Raw genomic sequence first — 22345 nt, 5'->3', positions numbered from 1 at the left:
AATGCCTGGCCCATAGCAAATGGCTGCTGCTTCTCGATTAATTTTTTTTTTTATCTCAGCAGTTAGCAGGGTGTATTGTAATTGATCTGCTTATATATTTGTCCTTCCCACAGACTGTGAGCTGGTTGAGGGCAGGCATCGTAGCTTATTGTTCCTCTGTCTCCAATGTCTAGCACATACTAGATGCTTGAAAAATACATGTCTGAATTAGTGGCCTGGAGTAGATACCACGGAAGAAGAAAAGAGCTGGGAGTCGGCCTGGAGATGGCATTTTTCCTGTTGTACAGGGAAGCGAGGGCAAGGGTTGCAGAGGGCGCGGCCGGTGTCGTCACTCTGCGAAGGGACCCACGGGTGTCGGCCACCTAGCTGGCGGCAGGGCCTCGGGCTTCCGCGGGGTGGGGAGGCGAGTGGGGCGGGAAATCACAAACCGAACTCGCGGCTCCCGGCATTCCCCGTGGGCGGTGCTCCCCTTTGACCCCTCGCTCGCGTGCTACACATCCGGGCCTCTGCAACTAGTGAGAGGAAGATGGCGGCCGCAACCGTGGTGGTTCCCGTAGAGTGGATAAAGAACTGGGAGAAATCAGGGAGAGGCGAATTGTGAGTGTCCGGGCTGGAGGTGGGCGCCCGGCCGGGCCGGGCCCGGGCGTCAGCCGCGCTCTCACATGTGGGGGGCGTTTGGGGGGGAAGACGCGCCCCCTCCCCCATCCGGGCGGCGGGTGTGGATGGTTGGCCAGGAGTTTCGAACTCGGGGAGGAGAGGTGCCGTAACCGCCGCCGACCTCCTTCCTTCCTTGGCCTCCCCGAAATCCCCGCTGCCCGCCGCAGCCTGCCTGCCTTCAGCCTCGGAGCGGAACTCCCGTTTCGCCCCTGCGGGTCCCCGCGCTCCCGCTCGGGCTCTTTTTGTCCCCCTCTTCGCTTGAGCTCACTTGGCTCCTTTCTCTTGGCGGGGCCGCGCCGGGGGGTTCGGACTTTCCAGCTCTCTCCGTCCCATTTCTTCACTCTGTACCGTTCGACTCCGCAGTTTGGAGCTCGGCGCCTCCTCTGCCCGAAGTCCGAGGAGGGCGAACCGTCCCGGACTCCCTCCCCTCCTCTCCGCCCGCCGCCGCGAAGCCCGGGGCGGCGCGAAGAGCCCCGCTTGGCACCTCTCGTCCTCCGGGGAGCGGTCTCTCGGACTGTCCCGGCCTCGCGCGGCGCCGCTGGCCGTGGGAGAAGTGTAGCAGGGACTGCCGGTTTCCCCGAAGACCTGCCAGCATTTCTTTGCTCCATGTTTTCACCTTAGAGCCTTTTCGGGTTGGATTCAACTTTCGTCATTAAATGTTTCCTAAACCCCATTTTGTCCTGGGACTGCAACTAATTTTGGCAACTCTCCAAGGTTCTCCAGTACCTAGAATAACGCGTTTCCTTTGGTCATAAAACTTGTTTTTATTTTTCAGTAATACAGAAAACAGTAATTTGCTATACCCGCGGTTTCCTCGCCCAAAATTTCAGCGCTCGCTCTCTCGGAAAAGAAAAAAAGAACCGTTTAAGCCGTAATACAAATAACTTATTTCCAATTTCCTTTTCTGAATCGCTTTATTAGCTAAAGCTCAGCCCTGTTTCAGAGTTTGAGATTCAACTCTTGTTAGCCATCTTTGCGGCCGTTGCACTCCCCCCTCCCCCCAGTCAGGTTACGATCGCTGGTGCGAAAGATACAAATCTTTGGAACTTCGTTCCTTGGAACGCCGCGCGGGGAACGCGTTGCCCTGTCTCGGCGTGTAACGTTGCCAGCCTCTATGACGCCCCTCTCCCCCGCACTCGCACTGCTTTAGAAAGTCTTAGCAGTGTGAGCTCCAGAATTGGATTGCCTGGGTAAGCCTCAGTCTTAGCCACTTAACTGGCTGAGTGACCTTGGGTAAGTTCCTTAACCAATTTGGCCGCTTCCCCTTGAGTAAATTGGGAATAAGAAGTACTCAAAGGACTGTTGTGAAGACTAAATAATGCTTGTAGAGCACTTGGCTTATAGTAAGTGCTCAAGTGATAGCTATTAAAAGGAATATTATTATTTTAATCTTTAGATATTTAAACTTCTCTGCACAGCTCTTGCACTTAAAAAGTCTGTACCGCTCAGGTTAGCAGTTAATTGGTCTCTGACTCTTTCATGTATACTCTCGTACTCTAAGGAAGTGAGAGATCCTTGAAGAGTGGGGACTATGTCTCATATTTCTTTTGGTTCAATCCTCCCCCTCTGTCCCCCTGCCTTTCTATCATATACTTGTAGTGCTTATTGGTTTATTAACTGACAGCATATTTGATAAACATTCGTTTTTAACTGTTAGGAATATTTTCCAAACCCTTGTATGTGCTAGTTAACAAATAACTATTAAGTCCCTTGTGTATAGGGAAGGCAAGGTGGTAAGTTACCAAACCAAACCGTCAGGTTTATATTAGACTAGGATAACTCCAAAAAACTCATAAATCAGGTCACTGTTGTTTTGTTTACTTTTAAAGCCAACTTAGTTATTTAGGGGCTGTCGTCTTTGTAGATTGCTCAGCTTCCTCCTTCCAGCTAACTGTTTTTGACAGTTTTACTATTATTACTCTCACTTTAGAATGGGTATCAGGGCTAGGAGGTGATATTCTGCTTGGCTTCTGACTGGCAGTCGTTGGAGAAAAACAAAGTGATGTAGAAGGTCGAAATACCTAGTCAAAATGGAATTTTGGATTCACTTTACGTATATTTACAAGATCCATGCTACCTGTCATAGTTCCTGTGGTTGAAGAGCTACTTCAAAAGACTTATATGTGTGTAGTTATTGCATGGCTTGTGGAATGTAGTTTGAATTACAGTAGATCCAAATCAGTTTAGTCAGTTTTATAATTGTGTTCTGTTATATGAAGCGAGTTTAAAGTTGTTAGTTGTGTGACATAATGAAATATTTTAAGTAGTCAAACACATCACCATCCAGTACTTTGTCTTCATTTATTTGACTTATTTTCCCTCCTTGAAAACTTGGTTGCATATAGTCTAACTTTGGAGTTTTTCTATCTTGCTAAAGATAGATGTTAGCATTTTCATTTTTTTAGAACAAATGGTGTTGTAAATATATTACAAAAAAATCCTTTCCTTTGTCTGAAAACAGAGCCTCTTAAATATAAACCAGCAACTGGAAATGTTAAAAACAAAGGTAATGTGCCAGAAATTATTAGTGAATCCATTTATAGATTTGGCTTTTAGAATATGACCAATATTTAAAATTATATCTTGAGTGGATTTTTCCTTTTTAATGAGATAAATTAGCAGATCAGCTTTAACTTAACTGAAAACTACCTTTTTAAAAAAATGCATGGTGACTTTCATGAGGTGGTTAGTTCATTTCTTGTCTGTCACTTCTTACCAGTGTAAGAGGGTATTCTGGGAGTTGTAGTCAACTTCAGCGTCATGGTGTTAAAGCAACGCATGAGATGTATGGAGCATTTTATAACTTTCAGAGAGAACAAATTTTTAATTGTGCCTCATGAAAAGCAACTGTCTATTAAGATGGAAAGTCTTGGCTTTGAAGAATAATTTTTGTTGGGTAAGTAAGGAGAAAAGCAAAACTGTGTTTTGCTTATCTGAATGGTTCATCATGTACCTAACTATTGTTTCCAGAGATGCTGATTATGTTTTTAATGGTCAATTGCTGAACTCTTAAAATGATCTTTTCCAAGAGATATCAAAAGGACAAAGGAGGACAACCAAAATATAATTATCAAGTGTCCTTTCCACTAACACTTAAATCTACTCTTACAAGTTTCATATCTAAATGCAAACTCTTTCAAATTCTATGCCATATGCAAGCTATGGATTTAATCACTTGGATTTTGGAATTAGAGTATTAGTTTCTTGATCGTTTCATATTAGCATAGGACTTGCCGTGATTAAGCTAATAAACTTGCATGCACTGGTAGATCCAGTGGAGAACTCTGTTTTTTGTAGAAATCATTAACACAGTGAGCTCAGCATTTCTTTGCGTCACAAGCAACCTTAATGTAGGATTTATGTTCCAAGCTCTTAATCTGAAGATGTTAGCCTCATGTCAATGCTTAGTCTAATTTTGAAATACTTATATTTGTTAAATATAAGTATCATCTATTTGTCTGAAGAACTTAATTCTTTTAAAAAACTTACATATCAATTAGAAATTTTAGGTCTTACCTTATTGATTATTGGTAGTTATAATAAAGTTTTAATATTTAAAACAATCGCCAAATGGTTGCCATTGTTTTTTTCCTGCTGCTACTCAATGATTTTCCACATTCCACAACTTATCTAAGTACGTTTGGATGTTCATTAAATGTTGTGTGACCTGACTTTTTTGGAGGGAAGTCGGAGGGAGGAGTTTATTGCAAATAATCATTCTAAGAAATTTTAGTCTTGGTAGTTGGTTTTTTTTTTTCTTCAAAAGGTGCTCTAAATTCCGCTGATGCTTTATCTGAAACCTTTTTTTCATGTCTTAGTTTTCATTGGCATTTATTTTCTTATTTCTACCTATATGCACAAGTTAAGTGTAAGTCTTGGTCTGTTTTCCTGGTAGGAGAAATGCATTCTGCAGAAAATGTAGCAATATCTGGACATTTTCTAGGCTACTGCTTTCTTTGTTTGTTAGAAAAATTAAATTATTCTACAATGCTTAAATACTAAGGTAGAATGAATGCTGTTAATGTACTTGTGTGCAGGAACTTCTGTTGTCTTTTTTAACGTTTCCTGTTCCCTTCCCTCCTCCTAAGTGCGTATTTTTATTTTCATAAATGCCTATTTCAGGATAAAACTATGTGCCCAATGTTCATTCTTGTGGGTTATGTCTCTCTTCTAACAGTGATAACAGAGGTAGTACTTTGCTTAACCAAATTTAACCTTTTTTGTTGTTTTGTTTTTAAGAATTAATTGAAGCACAGATTGACGTCAATTTTTTACACGTGAAGCCAACTTTATGATGTTGACCATAATCAAGTAGTTCAGGCTTCTGCTATGTTTCCTTTTTTACTGGAAAATGGGATGAAGTAAGGTGGAAAGCTAAATACTGACATTAAGAAGTATTCATGAAATACTCAAGTCCTTTGTCAAGTCCTTCACAGATCTTTGACAAAAAGTAGGTTCTGTCTTTGTTCTCAGGGACCTGAGACAGCGTCTCCACAATAGCACCAAACTATTTTAAAAGTGGAAAAAGACGGTAAACTCAATTATTTGGAGGGTATTAAGGGACTAAAATAATCATTTGAATTTGGACTGAGGCAGAATATTTGATTATTTTTTAAGTCACATTAAAATGGGCGGCTGTTGGAGGTAGTTTTGTTTGTTTCTCCCCTTGTAATTTAGGATAGAGTACTAAAACTGTTTAATAGGTGTAGTAAGACGTGCAGCATTCAGAAATAGAATTGTTTCTTTAAGGATCCCGCACGATCTTTAGTTTAGTGGATTACTTGGGGAGAAGAGTTCAGAAAAGTGATTGGGGGAAAATGCTTAACAATTGTTTTTAGTTTCCTCCTGCAACTAAGGAAGAACTGTTTTATGCTAGGGAAATAAGTATTATGCAGGTGAATTGCCTTATCGTAATAACCCATCAATGATTCTTTACACAATTTGAGCAGATCTTTGATGTGCTAATTAATAGTTCATGATGACATTACCATCTGCATCTTAATGAATATGTTTGTGGCCTCTGACTGGGAAGATGGAATTATATTTCAATTATTTCTTAAAATTATGTAACAATGACTGTACTATTAGATTAGGTGGAATTTGGAACACTGATTTACCCCCTCCCCACTGGAAGGATTATGGCAAAAGACATACGCATTAAGCGTTTTAAAACAAATGGAAAATGAAGCTATTGAAAATGAGAACAAGCAAATATATTCACCATAAGAAGGAATGTTTGACCTTGGTTTTTAGTAGTAGCCTGGATACAAGGGGAAAGATGAGTTGATTCTGTTATATTGCTCTGTCAAAGACATAAAGTTTCCTGCTACTGCACTCTAAAGGGATGGAACCTATGAGGACAGTGAGAACCACAAGGGGGAATTGTTTTAACACTTTATAACAAATATTGAAGTAGTCTTGATAACACTTTCTTATATATTTCCCCTCAACAAAAAAGGAGCTAGATGGCACGCATTTTTAGGTTCTATTCTCTGATGCTAGTCTGAAGCAGAAGATATTGCTATTTTGTCTATTGGAAGTAAGATTGATTTTTTTTTGTTTTGTATTCCAGATAAGCTTGTGGTAAGTTTAACATACTTTGAGAAATTAGAAGTTTAACCATTGTTCTTAACACATTGGAAGGCCTGTCTAGTTCTCCAGAGAAGTAGTTGAAAGTACTTGGGGTGAAACTTAAATCAGTTTATTTTACCATTTCTATGGTGCTCTCTGAAAACTTTTCTGTGCTTTTTTTTAATAGGAGTTGTCTACAAATTAATAACTAAATGAATTTTTCAAACTATGGAGATTTAATTTACTAATTGCTCTCCATTGGCAAGGCCTTTTTATTCTTTGGTTTTGAAAATAATTTTGAGACCTACAAGTGAATTGTTGACCAGGAAGAGTTTACTTTGTTGACTTTTAACAACCTTACCCTGCTCATCCTGATGATGGAGTATTGAAATAATCAAAAGACACAGAGATGAGTTGCAAGAGCATGGATAATCTGCAAAGTAGATAATCCCTCTGGATGATTGTAATGTGGCATCATATTTCACTTTAGGTGTGATCTGTAAGCACACTCTGTTGTCTTAAAATTATTTGTTTTATTGGCTGTAGAAAAAGGATCGCTAGACATAAAAGAGTGAGAAACATATATCCATTCATTGCTTCTCTTTTTTGTTAGAGCCTTGTGCAACTTATAATAAGAATATTTCTTTTTCTAAATTGTGAAATTAAAAAAAATACAGAAAAGTGCATAAAACCTAAATGTAGAGCTTAAAGAATCACTGTAAGATGCATACCCATGTAACTCACACCCAGGTCAAGACAACGTAACCCCCATTCCTGATTGCACCCTCTTTACCTTCCCCACGGTAACCATCATCCTGACATTTATGATTTTCTCTTCCTTGTTTTTATTTACAGTTTTACTACCCAGTTAGTTTAAGTTTGTTCCTCTTGAACTTCATATAAATGAGATCATAGCCGGTGTGTTCTATTGTGGGGGCTGCTTTTTGCTCAACATTATGTCTTTAGGATCCATTCCTATTTTTGCAAGTGTCTGCAGTTCTTTGATTTTCATAGTTACAGGATGTTCCACTGTATAACTGTACCATAATTTATCTCTTATGCTATTGATGAACAGTTTTACTGTTTACCAACTGTGCCAATAGAAGCATTCTTATACAACTATCTTGGTGTACACAAGGATGTGTTTTCGTGGGATATATACTGAATTGTAGACTCACTGGGTTCTCGATTGTGATTAACTTCAGCTCTACTAGATACTGCCAAACTGTTTCAAAATATACTCCTACCAGCAGTGTATGAGAGTTAACCTTGCTTCACGTCCTGGCTAACATTTAATATTATCAGACTTTAAATTTTTGTCACCGTGGTATGTGTGTAATGATATTTTATTGGGGCTTATATTTTTATGGGCATCTTTTTATATGTTATTGGTCCTTTGGATTTCTGACTTGTTTTGAAAGGCCTATTTCTTTTTCCAATTTTTCTATTGGATTGTTTACATTTCTTTCATTGATTTATAGGCATTCTTTATATAAGTCTGTATTTGTACCTTTTGTGGGTTACACTGTATGTGTGGCAGATGTCTTTTGTTATTCTTTGGCTTGTATTTCCAGTCTTATGATGACTTTTGATGAACAGAAGTTATTCATTTTAATTTAGTCAAATTTATCAATCTTTTGCTTTCTGATTAGTACTTTTTTTGTGTTTAAGCGGTCATTCCCCATTCCAAGGTTAAGGAATTTATCCTCCTGTGATTTTTTGGAAACATACTATTTTGCTTTTCATTTTTAAATCTTACCTAACTAGAGTTGATTTTTGTGTATGCTGTGAAGTAGGAGTTGCAATAAATTGTTGCAGTTGGTGTATATGAAGGAAATCCAGCTTCACACAGACAAATAGTTGGCAAAAGGAGGAGAATTTTAATAGCCTTTTCAGATAATTGTAGATTTTCTTCTTTGGTATCATGTTAGGATTTGTCAAGTGGTAGTTGAGCCAAACCGTTTCAGTGAACTTTTTGTACTTTGTTAAATTAAAAGTCATTTGTCTCTCTTTTATTTGGAATCTATCTTTTACCCTTGCATTATTTTGCAACATCATGCATTGGTCAGTTGGAAGATATTGGTCCACTGAATGATAACAGCTTTTCCAAATATTAATGCAGTACCTTGTATAATATCTAAAAACACATTCTTCAGTATCATCACTGAACTAATCAGGAAAGTTTTTATGAATTGGGAACTATTCAAGTCCATGGTGGCAGATACAAGTTTTCCAAAACTGTGATTTTTGTTTGAAAACTTCCATTTTATCATTATCAACAAATACCCTCAGTTGTTTTCCTTGAAGTGATTGGCTCACTTGGTTCATTTTTGAGAAAATGCCTGCCAAAGACCCAAGTCTGAATAACTATAGTTGTCAGTTGTTCTTTCAGTAAAAATGTTTTATGAAAAAGCAGCTAGTTCAGCTCACAAGTCAAACAATTGCATAAGGAATTTTCTTGGAGACAGCCACAGTATTTTGGTGTGTGGCAGAAATGTTTTGTGCGTACTTTCCTTTTTATCACATAGAATATTAAAAATGCATGTTCTAAAAAAAGACATGTTCTCAGGGCTCAGGATTTAATAAAGTTAATAATTTGTACTACTTCATCAAGGACATATTCTTTATTGTAGGCAAAAAGACATAACTTGAGATCAACCTTCTTAACAAATTTGTAACTGAACAGCGCGTTATTGTTAATAAGCACAGTATTGTACGACAGATCTCTAGATCTTTTTCATCTTGCATGACTGAAGTTTTATACCCATTGAACAGCAACTTGCCAGTTCTCTTTCCCCCTTGCCCCTGGCAACCACCGAAGTTCTATTTTTTGCTTCTATGAGTTTGACTACTTTAGATAGCTCATATAGGTGGATCATGCAGTATTTATCCTTCTGTGACTGACTGACTTCATTTAGCATACTGTCCCCAGGGCTCATCCACGTTGTAGTAGATGACAGGATTTCCTTCTTTTCTTATGACTGATATTCCATTGTATGCATATGCCACATTTTCTTTATGCATTCTTTTGTCAGTGGACATTTAGGTTGTTTCTAACTCTTGGCTATTGTGAATAATGCTGCAGTGGATGTGGAGGTGCAGATACCTCTTTGAGATCCTCATTTCAGCTCTCAGGAATAATACCCAGAAGTGGGATTGGTGGATTATATAGTAGTTCTATTTTTAGTTTTTTGAGGAACTTTCATACTGTTTTCCATAGTGGCTACACCATTTTTACATTCCTACCAACAGTGCACAAGGGTTCCAGTTTCTCCACATCCTCCCCAACACTTATTTTCTTTTTTTTTAAGAATTTTTTTTACAGCAGTTTTAGATTCAAAGAAAGATTGAGAGGAACGTACCCCCGTGCCTAATCACGCATAGCCTCTCCTGTTATCAACATTACCTACCAGAGTGGTACATTTGTTACAGTTGATGAACCCACGTTGACACATCATAATCATCCAAAATTCATAGTTTACCTTTGGCTTCACTTTTGATGTTGTACATTCTCTGGGTTTGGACAAATACATAATGGCATCCATCCGTCATGATAGTATCAGAGTGTTTTCACTGCCCTAAAAATCCTCTGTGCTCCACGTATTCATCCCTCCCAGCCCCTGGAAACCACTGATCTTTTTACTGTCTCCATAGTTTTGTCTTTTCCAGAATGTCATATAGTTGGAAACATACTATGTAGCCTCTTCAGATTGGCTTCTTTCACTTTGAAATATGCATTTAAGGTTTCTCCATGTCTTTTCATGGTTTGATAGCTGGTTTCTGTTCAGTGCTGAATAATCCATTGTGTGGATGTACCAGTTTATTTATCCATTCACCTAATGAAGGACATCTTGGTTGCTTCCAAGTTTTGGCAATTATGAATAAAGCTACTGTAAACATCTGTGTACCCATTCTTGTGTGGGCCTAAGTTTTCACCTCCTTTGGGTAAATACCAGGGAGTGGGATTGCTGGATTGTAAGACAAGAGTATTGTTTAGTTTTGTACGAAACCACCGAATTGTGTTCCACTGGGGCTGTACTATTTTGTATTCCCACCAGCAGTGATTGAGAGTTCCTGTTGTGCACATCCTCACCAACATTTGGTGTTGGCAGTGTTCTAGATTTTGGCCATTCTAATAGGTGTGCAGCGGTATCTCACTGTTGTTTTAATTGCATTTCTCTGATGATAAGTGATGTTGAACATCTTTTCATATACCTGTTGGCCATTTGTATGTCTCCTTTGGAGAAATGTCTTGAAGTCCTTTGCGCATTTTTTTAAATCAGATTTTTCTTTTTGCTATTGAGTTGTAGATGTTCATTATAATTTTTGGTTGTTAACCCCTTATCAGATATATGATTTGCAAATGTTTTTCTTCCATTCCGTAGGTTGCCTTTTCATTCTGTTCATTGTTTCCTTTGCTGTGCACACAATTTTTAGTTTGATGTTCCACTTGTCTGTTTTTGCTTTTTTTTGCCCCTGCTTTTGTTATCCTATCCAGGAAATCATTGCCAAGACCAATGTCACGAAGCTTTCCCCTTATGTTTTTTCCTAGGGCTTTTAGAGTTTCATGTCTTACGTTTGTGTATTTAATCCATTTTGAGTTGATTTTTGTGTATGGTGTAACATAAGTGTCCAGTTTCATTCTTTTGCATGTGACTATCCATAATGGCTGTTGAACCTCTCTAGTGAATTTTTCGGTTCAGTTATTACATACTTTAGCTCCAAAATTTGTTTGGTTCTTTTTAAATATTTTGTCTTTTTGTTGAAATTCTCATTTTGTTCATGCGTCTTTTTCCTGAGCTTGTTGAGTATATTTATGATGGTTATTTTAAATTCTTTGTCAGATAGTTCATATACCTCTAATTCTTTAGTGTCAGTTTCTAGAGACTTATTTTGTTCCTTTTATTGGGCCATTTTTCCTGTTTCTTTATGTTCCTTGTAATTTTGTGTTGGTATCATTGCTTTTGAAAAAATACTCTTCTCTCCCAGGCTTTGTGGACTGGCTTAGTACAGGGAAAGGCCTTTACCAATTAGCCTGGCTATAGATTCCGGGGGCCTCTCAAACCTTTTCTCTGGATATGTCTTCTCTGGACTTCTGTATGTAGATTCCAAATTAGAGGGATTTTCCAGTTTGTTTTTCTCAGAAGCTTGTACTCTCTTGTATCCTCTGGTGTCCATCTGTTGTACCATGGCTCCTCTGAAGCAGCAGCACACCACCCAGCTCTTTTTTGTTTTTAGTGGCCCCCAGGCAGCTAGAGTATGCTGGGTATCGTCAGCACCCTAAGTCAAGCTAGACAGAGACCAGTCCCTCAGGCCGTCCCCCAGAAAGCTGGAATATTGGACACACGCTCCAGTCTTCCCTTTCTCCCCTGAGGGAGAGGTTGCTGAGCTGTATTGTCTCTGTTCACTGTACCGTGATTCTCTGGATCTGCAGCTTGCCACCCAGCTCTTTTTTGTTCTCAGCAGTCCCCAGGCACCTAGAGTATGTCAGGTCCCATCTGTGCTCCAAGATGTTCAAGAAAAAAACTAGTTCCTAGGGCAGCCACTCAACCCAAGTCAGAATGTTAGGTGTAAAGTCCAGTCTTCTCTTTCCCTCCCCAGAGAGAATCGGGAGCTGGGAGTTTCCTTCCAGTTGTGTGGTACTGTGTCAGGAGGAGGGACTGTGGTGAAAGGGTGTCATGAATTTTCTTGCTGGCTTTGATGCAGCTGGTTTAGTGCTTGCCTGGGGTGCAGGAACCTCTTAACTGGTTTCTGAATTTCTCATAAAGGGAATTGGTGTGTGTACTGTTGTTTAATCGGTGTTTCTATGGGAGGAAGGAAGGCCTGGGGCTTCCTATTCTGCCATCTTGCTGATGTCACTCCCATCAAGAACATTCTTAATTGAAACTGGCTTTTGCTTGCGAATGGTCATGAAAAATATAATGAAACAGTTTGGTGACATCTTACATGAGACTGGCTTTATTCTTTCCTTTGATTTCCTGATCATGAAGAATTCAGTAGGACAGTTTGGTGCTGCTGCCTTGATGCATGCTAAGGTGCCAGCAGCCTTACTGTACCTTCCTTTGCTTTTGAACTGTTAGTGAAAATGTCAATATAGCAAAAAAGGGAAACAAAGTCTTACTATTACGAACATAGTTTTGACCTTGCAGAACTCCAGAAAGTGTCTTGGGGATCAGGGCATGAACCGCACTCAAAATTGCTACTTTATCAAATTATAACAGTTCCCTTCTATTCCTGTTTTTCTAGAAGTCTTTTTTTAAAAAAATAGTGAATAGATGTTGGGTTTTGCCAAATGTCTTTTCTTTTTTTGCTCAGGAAGATTTGCCCTGAGCTAACATCTGTGCGAATCCTCCTCTATTTTGTATGTGGGTCGCCAACACAGCATGGCTGACAAACAGTGTAGGTCTGTGCCCAGGATCTGAACCCGGAAACCCAGGTTGCCTAGGTGGAGCACATCAAACTTAACTACTGCGCCCCTGGGCCAGCCCTCAGACGTCTTTTATGCATCTATTGGACTATCCTGATTTTATTTTATTTTATTTTTTTTGAGGAAGATTAGCCCTGAGCTAACATCTGCTGCCAATCCTCCTCTTTTTGCTGAGGAAGACTGGACCTGAGCTAACATCCATGCCCATCTTCCTGTACTTTGTATGTGGGATGCCTACCTCAGCATGGCTTGCCAAGTGGTGCCATGTCTGCACCCGGGATCTGAACCGGTGAACCTTGGGTTGCTGGGCTGGCCCCTATCCTGTGATTTTAAAAAGTCAATTTAATGTGGTGATTTAATTTGAACCAACTTTGTGTGTTTAGGATAACAGTCTTGATGTATTTAAATATTATTTTTCCATTTATTTATCTCTCTATATTTAATACTACACATATTTAAATACCATGGGACACTATTATTATTATTTCATTAATATTCATTTAGAATTACCCTTATGCTTACCACTTTTTTCCTCGTCATTTCTTGTTGCAATTACAAGGTTCTATCTGGGCTCATCTTTATCCTGCCTAAAGAAAGTCAAGCATTTCTTTTAGTGTGTGAACTCAGTTGTTGTTTATCTGAAGTTCAGTCCTTATTTTGCCTTTTCTTAGAACCACATTTTTTGAGTATAGAATTTTAAGTTGGCAGATAGTTTATTTTAGCATGTTGAATGTGTCTTTCAGCTGTCTCTGGCATTCAGTGTTCTTGTTGCGAAGTTTTGAAGATAGTAGTCTTTTTTTTTCTCAGGTGCATAAATGATTTTGTCTTTGGTTTTCTGTAGCTTTACTGTGATGTGCTCAGATATGAATTTCACTTTGGTTCTGGAAAACTGAATTCCTAGCTATTATTTCTTCAAATAGTGCTTTTGTCCTGTTCTCTCTCTTCTTTCTGGAATTTCCAATTAAGAATACCTCTTTTCACTGTATCCTGTGTATCTGTTCTTTGCTGTATTTAGATTAATTCAAAATACAGCAAATATTTTTCTCAATTTTTTGTTCTTAAACTTTATTATTGGAAAAAACCTCAAACAGATGAGAAAGTAGGAAACTAGTATAATAGCCCCCCAGTGAAATCATCCCCTAGCTCCAATAGTTATCGACTGCCGGCTAGTCTTGTTTCATCTATAACTCTACCCATTTTCCCATTCTATTAAAGTAAATATTATTTCATCTGTAAATATTTCAGCATCTATCTCTTAAAGATAGTCTTTATAAAATATCCCAATTCACTCATAAATGTAAATTTTTAAAATAATTGTTTGGGGCCAGCCCAGTGGTGCCATGACTAAGTTTGCACATTCTGCTTCAGCGGCCAGGGGTTCACCAGTTCGGATTCCTGGTGCGGACATGGCACTGTTTGTCTAAGCCATGCTGTGGCAGGCGTACCACATATAAAGTGGAGGAAGATGGGCACGGATGTTAGCTCAGGGCCAGTCTTCCTCAGCAAAAAGAGGAGGGTTGGCAGCAGATGTTAGCTCAGGGCTAATCTTCCTCAAAAAAAAAAAATAAAATAATTGTACGATACAAGTAAGGATCCATACATTGTGATTGACATATGTCTTTTTTACCCTGAGGAACCCCCACCATCTTTTATTTCTCTTGGCAATATATTTGTTGAAGAGACTGGGTCATTGTCCTGTAGAGTTTCCCATAGTGTATTTAGGTTCATGGTTTTTTTTTTTTTTAAAGACAACTTCATTATGTGGGTGGTGTATTCTTTCATCTGGATCAGGAGGCACATAATGTGTGATTGTCTCTTCTTGCGATGTGAACAACCATTGATAGATGGCTAGATCTTTTAATTTATTAGGGATCTTAAAATGGTGATGTTCTGATTCTAACATTCCTTCTTTATTAACTGAAATACTTTAATACAGAGACATTTCTTATCAACTGTTGGTTCATATATGAAAGGCAGAATAAGTGCCTGATTTTTATTCTTTTATCTACCAGTTTTCAAAATAATGAATCGATTCACTAGCATCCTTCAGTTCTGACCAATTAGTTTTAAGGTTTGTTTTATTCTCATTATAAACTAATGGATTTAAACATATTTGATAAATTTCTGGATATTTTTGATTGTTATAATTTGCTCTGTTAGGATTGGAAATTAATACAGATTATTTCTGTTTTATTCTAGTTTGCATTTATGTCGGATTCTCAGTGAAAATAAAAGCCATGATAGTTCAACTAATAGAGGTAAGACTTTTAAAAGTATCATAGCTATTATTTTTGGCCTGGTCAAAATGTAATAAATATCCTGTTTTCCATTAAATTGTAATGAATGAAAATAAAAGGTATAGGATAGTTTACATTATATAAAGCTTTTATATGAATATATTACAGTTAGGATTAAAACTGTACTTATAGTAAGACTTTACATCTCTAATACGGATATTATTTGACCTACATAATAGTCAGAGGATGTTGCTTGGCTTTATTGTGACATGGCAATTTAGCTAAATTTTAGCAGTTGCTAGCTGTATTAAAAATTACACAGACTAGCTATCAATCTTAAACAGAAGAGAAAAGCTAGCATGAAAAGAAAACCTATTCTGATCTTGTTTGCACTAGGAAATTTCCAGAAACTGAGGTTCAGTGTTTTTACTAAAGCTGGTTATGTTTAGGTGGTATCTGGGGATCTTGTTAAAGGCAGTTGTCATGGAAAATGTTAGAAGCAAAGGAGTTGTTTACTGCATATCACAGATATGATTTATTAAGTAAAATGTTATGTAGTTAAACAGCATGTAAATGTTCCATTTTTTTAAATTTTAAAGGATTTTACTATTTAACATTCATTGATTTAAAATTAGGCATATTGATTTACAAAAGGAGGGGAAGCAAAAGCAATTATGTATAGCAAGTTTAAAGCATTTTCATATGTATCTTTCACTGGGAGTAGAACCCATAACATTTTATTCAATCTGGAAAAAATAATTTATAACCAATGTTCTATTTTAAATAAGAAATTAGATAAAATTCATTGTAGCTATTTAAATTATGCCTTTGTGAATAGAAGATTAAGAATAGAATGTTTTCTATAGAAAAGTTTACTTTTGCTTTATCAAAAATTAAATATTAATATGAGAGTATATATTTTTTAAAGAACATTTAGATTTTTGAGTGGAAAGCATTTTTTAACAAATGAATGAACCATTTTTTTCCTATCATTTGAATAAGACCTGTTTGAAAACTTAGCATTCCTAGCCTGCATTCACTTATTTTCTAATTCATCCCACTTATAAAATTGCATGATTATTCATAAAGATTTCTGAGGTTGATATAATGCTTTCTTTTTTGAATAAGTCAGTTGACTGCTAGATGTGTAAGAAAATAAAAAAAAAGACTCCTTTCTAAAAGCCCTTGGATTCTTAATTTTTTTTCTTCCCCAGATTTAAAGCAAGGTTTTAACTTCTCAGTTAACCTTGATCTTGTTTGCAGTTGAAACCTTAAGTGGATAAATAGAGAAAGAATTCTCAGAAAAACTATGAATAGCGTAGGCTAGGGTGATTACTCTCAGTTTTAAATGGGACTTTGTGTATCTTTAATAACTATCAGATAATTGTTAATTTGCACAATTGTTCTGATTCACATATGAAACCAAAAATAGTTATGAATGTGGCCTCCTTGACTGAGTTGTCAGTGCTGTCTTTCGCTTGCCCTTGCCTACTTCCTCAACACATAGACTCTTTGACTGGTGTCTGCCAACAGTCAAGCTTTGGTCTAGGGGCCCCAGTTAGTAGTCCATGCAGAAAGCTGACTGAATGTCATTTCTTTAGAATTTCCTTTGTTCTGTCTCAGGGGAATTGAGTTTGGGTAGTGTTCCCTCTGACATTTCCCTTTCTGCTTCTCCCTAGAATTGATTTCATTTCAGGCAGGCAGTTTCCCTTGCACACACTACTTCTACTTGTTCTTTTTATAAGTCCTTTCCCCCCAATAAAATGACATTGTAATGAGGGCTGATGAAGATGAGTAGTCTTAGTGATATTTGACATAACCAAGAACTGGTGTCTTTAACCTTCAAATCATTCAAATCCTGCAAAGAACATTTAAGAATCTCTAGAAGTCCCTTTTACTTGTGGCTGTTTTTAAGACTGCTTTTTCTGAAATGTTAGCATTAAGATAAAATCTTTTATATATTTTATAGTGCGTAATTATAAGGGTTGTAAGTTTTCTTCCCTGTTGTAAATGTGAAGTTTTTCAACTTTAGTATGGATTTTACAGGATTTTGTGGGGCTGGCTTTGGTAGTCTTAAGGCACCATTTACTGTTTCTATGGATGGAATACAATAGGAGTTCCTAATCACTTAAATGGGCATTTAAATAACACGTGAATTGGGGACCAACTTTGTTACTTTGTGGATTACATTGTGATTGTTTTTATGTCACTTAGTGTCAGCAAAATGATCTGGGCCATTTGTTCTCTATTTTAATCTCCTTCAGTGATTAAGATTAGAATTCCCTCAGCCCCTATGAGCCCATATTCTTATGGGAATTTAGTTTATGATGCTCAGCTGTTTTGTCCTTCTAAGAGTGATTGCTTTTTAAAAAATCGTAGTTATCTGGATAACTTTAAATGAGTATTATTTGTTGTAAAAGCATTTTATTAATGGAAATGGAAAGCATGAAATTGACCTCATATTCCTACCCTACTAACAAATAGATATTTTTTCTTTGCATTTTAGCTTTTATATAGTTTATTATAAGCATAATGAAGGCATATTTGTGAAAAAGGTAGAATATATTTAGTCAGTTCTTCATAAGGAATTGGGGTAATCTGACTATATTTCTTTAGCAAATAATTCAATGGACAAATTTGTTTCATTGTAAAATACTATTTTCATTGTTTAAGGGGGAATTGATTTTTTTATGCTCCTTTTTGGTGACTAGTAGTCAAACCAAGGGGGAAGATTTTTAAATATTTGATTTTTTGCTTGCTATTTTGCTCTAAAAGATTTTTGATTCCCCTCAAAAGGGAATTATAAGTTGACTTTATTTTACATTAATGTTTTTAGAGCTACCTGTTTTTCTTTTTTTTTCCCTTTTATTTTATTTTTTTTATTGAGTTAATGATAGGTTACAATCTTGTGAAATTTCAGTTGTACATTAATGTTTGTCATTCGTGTTGTAGGTGCACCACTTCACCCTTTGTGCCCACCCCCCACCCCACCTTTCCCCTGGTATCCACTAAACTGTTCTTAGTCCACATTTTTAAATTCCTCATATGAGTGGAGTCATACACAGATTATCCTTCTCTAGCCGGCTTATTTCACTTAACATAATTCCCTCAAGGTCCATCCATGTTATTGCAAATGGAATGATTTTGTTCTGTTTTGCAACTGAGTAGTATTCCATTGTATATATGTACCACATCTTCTTTATCCATTCGTCTGTTGATGGGCACTTAGGTTGCTTCCATGTCTTTGCTATTGTAGATAATGCTGCAATGAACATTGGGGTACATAGGACTTTTGGGATTGCTGACTTCAAGTAGAGCTACCTGTTTTTCTACTTTTAATGAGAAGGAGGAGGTAAAGGTTTAGTGTATGGGACAAAAGAAAAGGATGACTGGAGGGAGGTGTTCACCTGACCATTAACTCCTTCCTGCCCCAAAATATTTCTTCTCCAGGAAAGGGGCCTATCCTAATTAATAGTGAATGAGACAACTTGTGGTTGACAGTTCTCATAGAACTGCCGTTTTATGTATGTGTGTACCTATGTAATTATTTTAGTTTGAATTCTGATGGAAATAAAGGTAAAAGAGAGATTTAGATTTGGGGAGAAATTTCTCTGACAGTAGGATATGGATAAGACTTGATTTTATATTTACTGCTATTCCTTACCTGTTGTCAGTGTAGCCCCGAGATTGAATTGACTATAATCTGAATATATTTAGAAAACTGTGAAATCTGCTGGTGAGAGGAATGGTTTATTTAGCTTATATCCACTTGCTGGAGTTCTATGCAGTCATTGAAAATAATTTTGGAGACTTTGGCAACATGAGAAAATGCTTTCAAAAGTGTTCGTGGGGGAATCAGAATACCAAATGATGTGAACTGTGAATAGAAATATGTAAAATATGTAGACTTATAGAAAAAGAGTGGAAGGAAATGCCCAAGCAGTAATCTTGTAGTAGTGGAGTCAAAGTTAACTTTTTTCTACTCTTTTAGTATTCTGTTTTTGTGAAAATAAAAGGAAAAAATCTGTTAGAGAAAAGCGGTAGAAGTATATTTCTCTTATCCTTATTGATGTTTATAATAATTCTGAGAAGTAGGACATATATGGATCTTTACCCGGAGGGTCTGTCTTTCATGTTCAAGAGACTGTGTCCTTACACTCTTTCTTTTATGTTCAACAGATTTCCAGCAAGCTCTGTATGAATTGTCATACCATGTCATTAAAGGAAATCTAAAGCATGAACAGGCATCTAATGTTCTTAATGACATTAGTGTAAGTATGTATATATGTTTTTAAATTTAATAATGGTTAACATTTTTTTGCCTTTGATACAAAGATCCCTGAAGTATATAACTTGCATTTCATCTTATTCAAAATTATAGTAGTGAATGTTTTAAGGTAATATTGGTAAGCCATTGTTGCTAGACAGAAATAAAGATATTTTAATTTTTTTGTCTGGTTATGAGTAAAGCAGAAAATGTTAGGTAAGCTGAGAGGGCAAAAAACAAAAGCCTGCATTGTAATGAAATCAAGGTATACTTAAAAATGCTCTATGAAAAATAATTTGGCTAGAATATTTTTCTCCCAATATAACACACCAAGGTACTTTTTTTTGTTTGTGGTTATGTTTAGAAATTAAATATATTTTTAAAATTGAGGATTAGATTATTTTAAATTGGGGTTACATAGCTGTAAAGTTCACTTGATGCCAATTTTCATGTGTTTGCTGTTTGTTTTAGAAAATAGTAACTAGATTTTTTCCTAACCTTTAAGTGGTTATTCTGTTTTCCTCTTTTATAACAGAATTTAAATTAGATTCAGGCCAGATACTTTTCTCATGGTTGTTTGGTATTTGAATTGAAGGGTGAGTTCTCACATTGTAAGGGTGTTTATTGTAAACTGGTAGTTAAGTTTTAGTTTCTACGAGTGGTGTATTATTCTTTATTATTAGGCTGGATTTTAAACTTGTATAAATAAAAATATCTGCCCAGTTGAGAGCTTTCTTAATAAGTATTATTGAGATGGGACCTGGAGCTTCTTGATATCAGTATGAATTTCCCCTGTGCTGCTTTAAGCTTCTTGTAGCCTTTTTTTGTTAGGGTAGGTAATCTCCTTTGTATGATTTTTATGCTTTCCCGAGGATGGTCTTAAACAACTTCTGTGTTTAGCTGTTGTGATTTTTCCCCCCCGTCATACTGAGATGTATTTGAGCAGTAGGGTTTCAATATGAGTTTCTCTTTTATTCCTAAACTGTCTCTATCTGATAAGAGCAGCATTAGTTCATGTTGGAGTACTCTGTTTCTTCAACAACTAGTATTCCATGTTTGAAAACTCTTGTCTTGCCTTATTATTTCTGATCAGATAGCCTGAGTACTTGCATTCAGGAAGGCATAGCCAAAGTTCATAGCCCTTAAGAAACTAGAGACCAAAGTCTAGTCACCAATTAAGGTTATTTCATTTTTTATATTGGGCATTGGTATAGGGTTTAGTGTGTTTATGGAATTTGATTCTAATGCTTTTCTCATTTATTGAAAATGAGTAGTCGAAACAAAGTTAATGTATATTTGGTTCTTACTTAGCTTCCCCTTTCCTTTGAAGTCCTTAGTGATGTATATACTTCTGCAACTTGATTGTCTTTATCCTGGCTTTCTCATAGTCCCATATCGCACTGTCCCATATCTTAGCCACAGAAGCATATCTTGCGTGTCTGTTACAGCTGCCAGTTTTTTCTTTAGAATTATATTTCTTTCCTTTAGTCTCTGAAAATAGGCTAATTCTAAGGTTGCTGTAGTGCCAGCAAACTAATTGCAATAATTGAACTATGATCCTTACTAATGGAAAACGGCTCTGAAATTGGGCATGGGGAGTGGGAAGTCAGGAGACAAACCTAGAATAAATGCTGAACTTTTCTTCCAGAAATGAGGGGAGAATTTTGGGTCACTTTCTCCAAAGGCTGCAAACATCAGTGCATAAAGAAAATAAAGATTGATTTTTGGTAATTATTTTCATCTTCAGAGAATCTTGAGTTATGGAACAACAGCTTGTAATTGTTTTTGTATGTTTTTAGATTTCTGTTTTTCTGATACCACTATGATTTTTGCATAGATCAGTGTTGACTCAGGCATGAGCACAACATTTAAAGTTTGGGATGAAAAATGTACCTTTTTAACAGTCTTGCTTTAGGTAGGTGTGAGGTATTCCAAATTCCAGTGGTTTCTAACATGAAATTTCATTGGAAAAATGTTACTCATTTGTGCTCTTTAATATTTCCTGAGGTTTTTGTTTAGGTTTCTGTTTTTTATCAAGTTATTTCATGGTAGACATATAGACATTTTTTTTTCCCTAACCATTCTCTCCCTCTTTTTATTTTCTCTATATTATGAAACTTGAAGGATTTTATTATTTGTTAACATAATGGTGTTGGGGTTTTGTTAGTTTTTAAGTTTTACTGAAGAGTGTTAATTCTGAAACCATAATACTTGCTGGTGTGCTTTTCTAGTATTTACTATGAATAATTATATTTTTAAAACTAGGAATTTCGTGAGGATATGCCCTCCATTCTTGCTGACGTATTCTGCATATTAGGTAGGTATTAGGCCTTTATTTCACCTGTAAAAAGTGCCATTTGGTAAATTAATACACTATGTTAAATAAAATGTTGCCTTTCAAACTAAGTATTTTACAAATGTACTACTAATGTTTCTACAAATCTAGAATATATGTTTTTTTTACTTTATAGAAAATATAGAATTGTAAGTCAAATGTGAGTATAATCACTGTTTATAAACTAACTTTAGATAGTTTATAATTCAAATAGTTTGAGTTTTTCAAAATATATCTTTATATAAAATTGAGCTAAATTAAGTCATTTCAAGTAAAAAACCCAAGTTTTTTCAAGTTAGTCTGAGTCAGATTTTAGTAACCACATAATTAATTACTCTTATTCAGTGCACGTTATCAATGAATGTCAGAATCTCCAACTTATGACACTCAACAGATATCTAATTTGCCACTGTACTATTTTGATTCTTCTTAAATTTAGAAAGAGCAAGAAGAGTCAAAGTAATGAAAAGTACTTTTGTTTTGAGGATGAGAAACCAGCTTTGGAAATAACTTCTCTATTTGTCCAGAATAAGTAAGAATTCATGCAAGATAAAGGACTATATCTTTGTCTTAGAACAAAAGGTAGTGTCCCTCCATGGGAAGCATGGATTTAAAAATAATGTATATTGTACGTTTATTTCTCTAATTTTAGATCTGAATTAAAATAACTTTGAACACAGTTTTTCTCATCAGTCTTATGCTTTATATAACTTTGATCTAATAGAAGACATTACCAGACCTTATAATACTCACTGTAAAATAAAACTTATCCCTCTGAGAGTTAGTCAAGCTGGAATGAATTATGTTAGCTCATTAATCTTAATTCCTAGAATTAGATAGGTACTTAAATG

At 36.5% G+C, this 22345-nt stretch overlaps 1 protein-coding gene across 17 annotated transcripts in view; it reads left to right on the top strand.

Annotated features, from left to right (window-relative positions):
* The first annotated feature begins 278 nt into the window (after window positions 1-278).
* The window catches only part of THOC2 (THO complex subunit 2), a 103481-nt gene continuing 81414 nt past the window's right edge, over window positions 279-22345 (top strand). For all 17 annotated transcript variants that reach the window (XR_006522410.2, XR_011499938.1, XR_006522409.2 and 14 more), the window contains exons 1-4: window positions 279-597; window positions 14855-14913; window positions 19072-19163; window positions 21425-21476. Coding sequence is in view for 13 of the 17 variants with exons in the window: in XM_014839213.3 (XP_014694699.1) it covers window positions 527-597; window positions 14855-14913; window positions 19072-19163; window positions 21425-21476 (274 nt within the window). In the remaining 4 variants the exon portion in view is untranslated. The remainder of the gene's footprint in view (window positions 598-14854; window positions 14914-19071; window positions 19164-21424; window positions 21477-22345) is intronic.

The sequence above is a fragment of the Equus asinus genome, chromosome X (genome assembly GCF_041296235.1).
Source record: "Equus asinus isolate D_3611 breed Donkey chromosome X, EquAss-T2T_v2, whole genome shotgun sequence".
In the NCBI taxonomy this organism is placed as follows: Eukaryota; Metazoa; Chordata; class Mammalia; order Perissodactyla; family Equidae; genus Equus; species Equus asinus.
The sequence above is the reverse complement of the archived record's forward strand: the minus strand, read 5'-3'. Positions and strand labels throughout refer to the sequence as shown.